Below are 10865 nucleotides of genomic sequence, written 5' to 3'. Positions count from 1 at the left end.
CCACCTGGCAACGTTGAGAAAACAGGACAAAGGTTTGAGCTTGGAGCACAGATAGTCCAGACACACAGACTGCTGTATCAGTAGCAAGGAGTCACCTACAATGGATCTTTATAAATGTTACCTTCCTTGTATGTTGCTGCTAGTGATAGTATCAGGTAAGATTTACTGGGATCTATTGTGGTAAACAGTAACTTGTCAGTGTTATATTGGGAATTAACAAAAATCAGCAAATGAGTTAAATATCAACCCAATATTTATATTTTAATGTCAGTCAGTGACAACTACATCATGCAGCACAATAACTCAGTGATTTGTCTTATTATTCTAATCAAAACTATGTAAATGTGTTGTGTTACTCCATGCAGGTGCTGTGTCTGATGGGACGGTGCTGAATGGGATTCTTGGGGGATCCGTTCTTTTTAATGTTTCTGTCCCATCGGAAACATTTCAGATAACATGGAATACTAATAATGTCCCAATAGCTCAAGCATTCACTACAGGAGGTTCTCAATGTCTCAATCAGTTTATGGGAAGATGTGAATTGTTTATGAATGGAAGCCTGAGACTGGACGGTATCAGACAGACTGATCAGGAGGAGTACACAGTGACTGCTCAACTTCAAAATATTACTATCATTGAAACAAAAAAGCTTCAGCTCAACATTTACAGTAAGAATTGACCATGGTCTATAATGTAATCATTTCCTCTGTTCAATTTATTAGTGACTATAATACTGTGTCTGAGTAGGAAACTGATCGACAGTGCAGTACAATGTAACATAAAATTGTTTAAACAATGTAATACTCAGATAAAACAGTAGTAGTAATAGTAATGATCAGAAATGTAATGAAGGAAGAAGACAGAAAAAATTAAGTTAAACAGAAGTGTAGGGGGAAAAAAAGAGAAAGAAAAGTACATGTAGATTGTAAAAGGACCATGTATGGGACATTAATAGTAATTATAATTAACAAAATCCTAATCACTATTCACTGTACATAACATGGGATTGTTGTTCAATGCCGCACCTCCAGAAATAGGAGCGTATTAAATATGTTTTATTACACTCACTACTTCTGTACTCTTCCTATGATTCATCATTGTTTGCTCATATCTTCACATTCCCTTGTTTCTATATAGACCCCACCTGCTCTTGTCCTATCCACTATTTAAATAACATCAACATTTTCATAGTAATCACACTAAAGTTACTGTGTGAAGGCAGTACATACTATAGAAAACTCACAATCACAATACAGGTAAATATGTATAAAATATGACATATGTCATAATAGATATATATTCAATAACGTCGTACACAAAAAGCTTATAATCTAGCATTACCTACGCCTGATTTTATATATATATATATGATGTGTGAAGGCATTTTCTTATGTGTACTCAGCATTCCCATATATCTTAATCCCAGCATATCAATCTCAATCCTTCCCTTTGCAATATAATATAGTAATAATACATTTTAGCATATCAATCTCAGCATGTTTCAAGGCTCCCCTTCCCAGAATCCTGTAGTATTTCTATTTATCAATATAGTTCCCATATATCAATATCTACAGTGTTTCCATATCCCATATACTCGACCGCTACTGCTATGCCATGTGGTGGGCTGGAGTAAGCAGTAAACATAATTAGCATACATTGCTAGTGTTTCTAGTAAAAGCTAGTTTGTGAGGGTCAGTCTCAGTGACATCTTTATAAAGCAGGCAATACACAGGGTGTTCTTTGCTTCTGAGCAGTACCCCTTCCCCCCCCCCCCTAAAAAAAATTTTAAAAAATATATATTTTTAAGAACCAGTTGCCTGAATTTTAATTGTATTGTGGAGCAGTGTCAGAAGAATTGTAAGGTAACATTCCCTGCTTTCCCTATCTCTTTGGGCATTCACCTGGTGTAGTGGCAACTACAAGTAGCTCCAAATTGCTAAAGTAGTATTACTCCTCTTGGCAACCATGGATCACTGTACAGATTAGGAGCAGCCCAGTACCAGTACTGGCAGTAGTAGTACTTTTAAGACCTCTACTAGTAAATAAAGGTAATGCAGGAAGAAAGTGTAAGAAAGCATGTTCAAAATCCAAACACTGTTTGTCAATCTCAAAGAAAACATCAGTTCTTGATGTAAGGAAGATAAAGAGAGAAGTTTCTGATGAATGTGTTGATTTGTCCAAAAAAAGGAAAATAGCTAACACTCCATACACCACCTGCAGTAGCAGGACAAGGGCTCAGACCATGCCCACTTTTTGCTAGTATGGGTCCTGCTACTGCTGGTAAAAGAGAGTGCCCAACAGGGTCATGCATCTTCCTTAACTTCCCATTCACCACCTTCTTGCTCAGAATGTATATCTGTCACCTCCAAAACAGTCACATCAGTGCATGAAAGGAACACTGAGGCTGAAGAACAAGTTGGGCACTCACAGAATCCTGGGGAAAGTCTAAGGGTATCCATGAGTGCTACATGTGAGTCTGACATTTCAGATTCTGACACTGTAATTATAGAGCAGCCTCCTTCCAAAACATCTCAACCATTTGGAAGTGTGAGGATGAGAAGTACAGTCATGGCCAAAAGTTTTGAGAATGACACAAGTACTGGTTTTCACAAAGTTTGCTGCTTCAATGTTTTTAGACCTTTTTGTCAGATGTTGCTATGGTATAGTGATGTAGCATTACAAGCATTTCATAAGTGTCAAAGGCTTTTATTGACAATTACATTAAGTTTATGCAAACAGTCAATATTTGGAGTGTTGACCCTTCTTTTTGAAGACCTCTGCAATTCACCCTGGCATGCTGTCAATCAACTTCTGGGCCCCATACTGACTGATGGCCGCCCATTGTTGCCTAATCAGTGCTTGGAGTTTGTCAGAATTTATGGGTTTTTGTTTGTCCACCCACCTTTTGAGGATTGACCACAAGTTCTCAATAGAATTAAGCTCTGAGGAGTTATCTGTCCATGGACCCAACATTTTGATCCCCTAGCCACTTAGTTATCACTTTTGCCTTATGGCAGGGTGCTCCATCATGCTGGAAAAGGCATTGTTCATCACCAAACTGTTCTTAGATGGTTGGGAGAAGTTGCTCTTGGAGGATGTTTTAGTACCATTCTTTATTCATGGCTGTGTTTTTAGGTAAAATTGTGAGTGAGCTCACTCCTTTGGCTGAGAAGCTACCCCACACATGAATGGTCTAAGGATGCTTTACTGTTGGCATGACACAGGACTGATGGTATTGCTCACCTTTCCTTCTCCGGACAAGTATTTTTTTTAGATGCCCCAAACAATCTGAAAGGGGATACATCAGAGATAATGACTTTACCCCAGTCCTCAGAAATCTAATCCCTGTACCTTTTGCATTAGTCTGTCCGTGATGTTTTTCCTGGAGAGAAGTGGCTTCTTTACTGGCCTTCTTGACACCAGGCCACCCTCTAAAAAATCTTTGCCTTACTGTGGGTGCAGATGCATTCACATCTGCCTGCTGCCATTCCTGAGCAAGCTTTGCACTGGTGGAGCCCCAATCCCGCAGCTTAATCAACTTTAGGAGAATGTCCGGACGCTTACTGGACATTCTTGGGCGCCCTGAAGACTTCTTCCCAACTATCAAACCTCTCTCCTTGAAGTTCTTGGTGATCCAATAAATTGTTGATCTAGGTGCAATCTTACTAGCAGCAATATCCTTGCCTGTAAAGCCCTTTTTGTGTAAAGCAATGAAGACTGCACGTGTTTCCTTGTAGATAACCATGGTTAACAGAGAAAAAAAACAATGATTTCAAGCACCACCCTCCTTTTAAAGCTTCCAGTCTGTTATTCTAACTCAATCAGCATGACAGAGTGATCTCCAGCCTTCTCCTCCTCAACACTCTCACCTGTGTTAACAAGAGAATCACTAACCTGATGTCAGCTGGTCCTTTTGTGGCAGGGCTGAATTGCCGTGGAAATGTTGTTTTTGGGATAACGTTTCATTGTCATGGCAAAGAGAGACTTTGAAATTAATTGCAATTCATATTATCGCTTTTCATAACATTTTGAAAAAAAACTGAGGCAGCAGACTTTGTGAAAAATAATATTTTTGTCATTCTCAAAACTTTTGCCCATGACTGTTTCTAATGATTTACACATAAAAATTGAGGATGCTACTTTGAAACTTGTAAATGTGCAAGAGGATGAGGGGGATAGTTGTGGATCTGAAAATGAATTGGCTGTACTTGAACAAGATAATGAGGTGGATAATGATGATTTTGTTGAACTAAGGCAGCCATCAGTGGTAATAGCTCATGTCCATGATAAATACATTGTCACAGTGGTAATCGTTTTCACTATTACCACAACCCCGACAACCAGCATGCCTACAAAGAAAGATTGATTTGAAAAAAAAATGACGTCAATATAATTAGAATTACCTAAAAAGCGAAGGTGCAGAGTTCCGATGCCTGAATGATGTTGACAGCAAGTAATTGCGAAGAGGTAGCTCTCCGGGACTTCGCTTGGACGTCACTGAAGAGATACATGTTCATTTAAAGTGGCAATGTGTGGACCCTGCAGGTTAAGTGTTTAATAAAGCAATTAGTTGAGGTCATCTGTCCATGCTACCAAATTCCATCTCTCCCGAACAGCAATTTCTCAGCTGTACCGGGAGGTTAAACAAAAAGTCAGTCATTCCTTGCAAAATGCCATTGTACCGATTGTCCACTTAATTACAGATATATGGATAAGCTGTTTTGGTCAAATAAAAGACTACATGACCATGACAGCTCACTGGGTAGGTGTATCACCATCAGCAGCAGAAGCACCGGTCTGTCTTGAAGCAGAGTGATGGTCACTGTGATTGTATGGCATAGTGGCTCCTAAAGGACCAGATGGCAGATACATTGGTGTCTGAATCTGATTGGTGAAGTTGACATATGACTGGTTTGTAGTGTAAGAAATATGGAGCCCAGGAAATGCAGATGAATGGTTGTAAGGATTGGTCTGTGTACTGTAAGACATTCTCTGATATTTCTTAAACATTGCCCTAATATTACTACCATTTGTGATACCGTGAATATAATGAATAGTGTCAAGGATTAGAAGAGCCAGGGTACTGGGGATCTGGGGGTCTCATCTGGAGCATTAGCTGGCTGTTCCAGTTGGGAGGTTTAGGTTGCAGAAACGCAATCTGAGTAGAACTGCTTCCCAGTTTTCCTTCTTGTTTGTGCATGTCCTTTTTAACATATGGGTTGGGCCCAAAGACAATTCCATCTTGCACTATTTAACATTATGGCCTTGGCCTATCACCATCTGTTAAATATCTACGGATGCCACTAATGACCTCTTTTTCTTACTGCCGCTTCACTTTCCATGATGGATGCTGTCTAACGTTAAAAATATAGTGTTTTTCACCATTTTTATTCTGGGTGTATCCCACCTTCATCTATCTACTTATCTAAAATGACCTTTCTATCAGCCAGTGATCTTTCACTATGTTTCATAGGGATTGCATTATACATTACACACAAAACCTGGTTGTTCGTCATCCTCCTAATCATTCTTTCACCATAGTAGAGCTAGTACACAATGTCAGGTCATTCACAGGCAAGTTACTCTTTGTATCACTGCTTTCACTAAGAAACATACCAGTGTCAATCTATTGGAAAAACTCAAAAATATCTATTTTTGGGATTCAATGCCACTATGTTTCATAAGGATTGTATGTTTTATTAAACTGCCATGTATTTATGTCACTGCTCTGACAAAATTGGTGAAAATTTGGACAGTTGTGAAGATATATTTAGAAAAAAAACTGTAAGTGACTGTATAGGAATGCTAATGCTATAAGTATGTAGGAGCAAAACCAGCTGAAAATTACATGATTTTACCTATTTGTCACAATGTTTAACTAAATCCAGATCCAAACTCAGAACCAAAACACGAAGATGGTTTTAGAACCAAAACCAAAATCCAAAGCACGGGGGGTCTGAGCACATCTCTAGTACTAATATGATCACAGGTTACTGAAGTCAACTGACCTTCTTATGGACTATATAAGAAGGGTACATCACTAGTTTTGTTCATTCACCTGAAAGGCTTTGTCACTTGAAGAAGTCTGGTTAGACAACATGCATTGGGATCCAAAAGGTGCTTTGTGGAATTGTTTCTGGATTCCTGAAGTGATCTTCAGCCTGCCACTCCCAGTGTTCCCGAGGACAGTGGGGGGATACTGTCGTTCTTGAGGGCTTCACTATTAATCCAGATAAACTCATCCCTTCTTTTATTGATGTACTTGCACTATAATTATTATTAGACTGTGTATTATAATGGTATTACACTATTGCACATTTCTTTCTTTCCTTTGAGGACATTATTGTCCTATTGGTCTGACATCACCACCTCTATACTGCTGACATTGGAAGATTCAAGTATACACAGAAAGATCCTAACCTATTCACTTTTGAAACTAGGCCACTCACGTTGATATAATTACAATATATAATGATTTTGTATATACTTCACCTTAACACACATACACAAACATGACCATAAGTATACAGAATAAAAGCAAACAAAGAGCAATGAACTTGGTGTGCAACAATGTAATAGTTAGAATAGTTAAAAGTGAATGTAAATAGCAGACAGCCTCATTACCATCACATACTGCCTAATGCCCACTCTGTACAACTCTGACCCAACCTCATGCCTGCCACAAACAGCACTATGCCACATATGGCCCTTTGTCTGGCATAATAGAATTATACTGAAAACACACAGCCATGTGCCCACTACATACAGCCCTGATCTCAGCTTATTAATATTATGTCCTGTAATCCAGTGTCCAATATTTACATGCCCAGCTTATCAGCCTCATTATTATTATTATTATTATTATTATTTTTATTTATTTATAGGGCGCCACTAGGTATCCGTAGCGCCGTACAGGGACAGACAGAAACACGATACAGGGTGAGACAACACGGAACAGTTAACAAAAAGCACAGTAACTCGGAAGCTCAAAGTACAGCTAGATGACAGGCGAGAGCCCCAGCGGGGTAGCTAGAGGGGTAGAAGGGCCTCACGGAAGAGACAAGGAGCTGGAAAGCAGAGTTAAGGTGGTGGAGAACAGGAGAAGAGGAGGCCCTGCTCGAAGGAGCGTACAATCTAAGGGGAGGGTAGGAGGGACAGAGACGCAAGGGTAGGAGGAGGAAAGGGGGAGAGCGGAGGCAAAGACGGAGGTGGGGGGGAGAGGAGAGCGACGAGGAGGGAGGTAGGTGGGAGACAGGAAGGAGGGCAGTTAAGTGGGGGACTGGAAGGCTATAAGGAAGAGGTGGGTTTTTAAGGCCCGTTTGAAGCCTCATGCACATATCTGCCCATACTCACAACATACAATCACGTGCCCCTCTACTCATCACTAACAAGTGGACTTCCATCCAATGATATTATAGGTTGTGTCAGCCCAGATCCCTTGGTGACAATGGATCCCAGTTTATGCCGTTTTCCTGGTGTTGAGTGGTGGAACAGTATGACCAGGAACAAGAACGTATAGATTATCATGTCCAGGACACAGACCACTTATTGTACCAGATAAGCACAAACATCTCATGTAAAATTACAGAATTTTAATCCAGTTACTAGTTGCTGATAATAAATTTGTAATATACTGCTTTATCTGTGCTCTGTCTATGGGTTGATGCACATGGGCAGAAATACGCTATTTTTCTGTACTTATTTTTGGAACAATAATTTAATCCCATTTTTTGACCAACTCTGCATCAGCCCCTTCGTTTTTGATATCTATCTTCCGTGACACTTCCCTCCAGGGACGCCATCAGGGGGGTACAGGGGGTACTGTTGTACCGTGCCCGGGCTCACCAGGGGGTCCAGTACAACAGTGCAACACATACTTACCTGGGGCCCTGCTGGTCTCCGCTACTCTGTCTTCAGCCTGGCTATCACCGTGACAGCCAGGCACCAGGATGCGATCGCAGGGGTGGAGGAATCATTCCCTCTGCGATAATGTCCTCTGCCTGTGACAGATCACATGATCGCAGGGGGAATGATTCCTCCACCCCTGCAATCGCAGGTGACATCCAGGCTGAAGACAGAGTAGCGGAGAGCGGACTGCAAGACAGCGGGCCCCCAGGTAAGTATGTGTTGCGGGGGGGCGCTCATCAAGGAGGGGGCCCGTGGGCGCTCATCGGGAGGGGGGGGCCCGTACTGGGCCCCATAATTTCTGAAGGCGGCCCTGTTTCCCTCATATGGTTATCCTCCTACCTCACCAATTGCTCTTTCTCCGTCTGTACCCCTAATGTGTATAGTGTGTACACATGAATCAGCATTATGATCGGGACTTTCAATCACAGGTAAAATCGCTAGCGATATCGCATCGGGAGAAAGCTTCTGTAGTGTGTACCCAGCCTAACACACCACTGTGCTATACGACAGATTAGGATAAAACATTACTTTCTGCCTGATTAATATCAGCTGCTTGTGCACAGATGTGAGCAGTGTTCAGTGTGGACAGGACGCTTTCCAACTACAGCAGCAGAACGTTCTCTCTCTATAAACCATTGGGTGGCAAGATTCGCTGATTAATCCCATGTGTGGACATTTACGCCTGGCTAGATTGGAACTAACTGCATCTTTCCTGTTGAAATTGCTCCACAGATGCTAAATATATCCTTAAGGATTTTGGGCCTGAGTCATTAAGGAGAGCACAGCAAAAAAAAATGAGTAAATTTGTTCCTTGACAAACCATGTTTTACAATGCAAGGGGTGCAAATTAGTTTATTATTTTGCACGTAAGGAAAGTACTGGCTGCTTTTCCATGTAGCACAAACAGGTTTATTTTTACACTGAAATTAAAGGTTAATCTAGGACATGCCCCACCCCAACTATAAATCTGTCTCCACATTATAAATATACCTCCCCCTCCAATGCAACATGGTTTTGCCCAGGTGCAAAGTTACTCCTTTTCTATGCTTTACTCTCATTAATGACTCAGACCTTTTATGTCTAATTGTTTAATGCATATACTTTTTATTGCAGTTACTTGCTTATAGCAGTGCTTATATTTAGAGCCTGTGTATATGAAAGTTGCAACCTTTTATTGTTTATCCATTTGTAATATTTTATATCTAATATTTTAATGCATTTATATTATTGTTAGTTTAAACCATTTCTCTTGTTGTTACTATTTGAAAAGTTTTGGCACATCTCATTTCTCTTTATATTGCTATTACATAGGCTAGGAGCCAGCTCTGTGGGTGCCTGAGCACCCCAATATTTGTGCTGCCTCAGCCGCCGACCATACAGTAAATATGGACCAATAGAATGAAACAGGCACATCATTAACCATCACTGATATTATATTGTGTTCTGTTCTAGCTCTCCTCAATCCACCGGTTCTCAAGTTTAATTCTACCTACAACACTACCCCTGACCGTCTTGTTGGTGGCAGCAATGTGACCCTCCATTGTGATGCTGGAAGTCAGACTGTACTTACTTACACTTTCTATCGGGACCAGAAGACCATTTGCTCTGAACCCCATGTGACCTGCAGGGACTCAGTCCTGAACTTCCAGCCAATCACAGAGACCGACAGCGGAACCTACATCTGCACCACCCAGAACCCTGTCAGCACCAACACCAGTAACTCCCTGCAGCTGACTGTAATAGGTAAGAGTCTAATGAATGAGGGACATACTGCAACAGGATGGAATTAAACAAAAAAAGAACTAACAGAGGGAACTAAAATAAATGGAAACAATTGCAATTCATATTAACATAAAATATTTCTATTAGATAGGAAATTAATTTGGAATTAACTTATTACACTTGCTGGACATGGATTGAATATGTATTTTTATAATGGAATGAACTTGCAATACTTGTAACAATAGAATCAACACATTCGTTATAACTGTTGTTAGACATGGAGTGAACATGCTGTTTATATTTACTAGACACAGAATAAATAAGTCATATTTTTAGACAAGGAATGAATGTGTTAGGGATGGGTACACCCTGTTATATGCGTTGTCAGACATGGATATGGGACTCTGTATTTGGCACAGTAGGTGTGGAATGAACAAATCATCATCATCATCATCAGTTATTTCTGTAGCACCACTAATTCCGCAGCGCTGTACAGAGGACTCATTCACATCAGTCCCTGCCCCATTGAAGCTTACAGTCTAACTTCCCTAACATACACAGACAGAGAGAGAGAGAGATAAATGAATGGATTTAAAATGTTGCACTGTCTGTGGATGTACTATGAAACCAATGAAGCTTAAGCTTCAGGGCACCTAATCCAGGAAAGGCCCTAAAGCACCTTTTTTTTGTAGCCATTTTTTTTCATTTTGAAAGAGTGCATTTTTCAACAAAATCGATGATTGAGTTTTCATTAAGTGTGTGTTATTAAGCTAAGTTTTTTTTCAGTGATAGATTCATAAACCAAAGGGTTGAAGTACTTGAAATTAACCTTTGAATATGCTCTACGCAGGGAGAGGAGGGGGGCGTTCTGAGTACCCAGAAACCCCCCCTGATTAGTGCTGACCAGCAGACACTCTATCTACAGCTCCGACTAGGGCATGGCTCTTATGATGCAAGCATGTAGGCAAGCCTGTATATAATGCTTGCCTAATTTCCATCCCCCATAACTTGAAAACTAGAAGGCATTAGCCTAGAAAATGTTTGTCCACACCAGTGACTTTGACATGTGAGATAACCCAGTATAGCAATTTTAATCAAAATCTGAGATATAGTGGTTACATTTTAAAAAACATTGTGGTGTTCTGCATGGAACAATCACATTGAAGAAGATTATGGCGGTTACCCAGACCGCGTTGCTGGTGGGAAGGGGCTCACTCTATGACCCATTTTCAAGG

At 40.5% G+C, this 10865-nt stretch overlaps 1 protein-coding gene across 1 annotated transcript in view; it reads left to right on the top strand.

Annotated features, from left to right (window-relative positions):
- Nucleotides 1-10865, top strand: part of LOC142107483 (cell adhesion molecule CEACAM5-like) — a 28035-nt gene continuing 17170 nt past the window's right edge. The window contains exons 1-3 of the mRNA XM_075190926.1: nt 1-155; nt 366-668; nt 9361-9651. Of these exons, the coding sequence (XP_075047027.1) occupies nt 101-155; nt 366-668; nt 9361-9651 (649 nt within the window). The 5' untranslated portion in view covers nt 1-100. The remainder of the gene's footprint in view (nt 156-365; nt 669-9360; nt 9652-10865) is intronic.

This window comes from Mixophyes fleayi, chromosome 11 (genome assembly GCF_038048845.1).
Source record: "Mixophyes fleayi isolate aMixFle1 chromosome 11, aMixFle1.hap1, whole genome shotgun sequence".
Lineage (NCBI taxonomy): Eukaryota > Metazoa > Chordata > Amphibia > Anura > Limnodynastidae > Mixophyes > Mixophyes fleayi.
The sequence above is the reverse complement of the archived record's forward strand: the minus strand, read 5'-3'. Positions and strand labels throughout refer to the sequence as shown.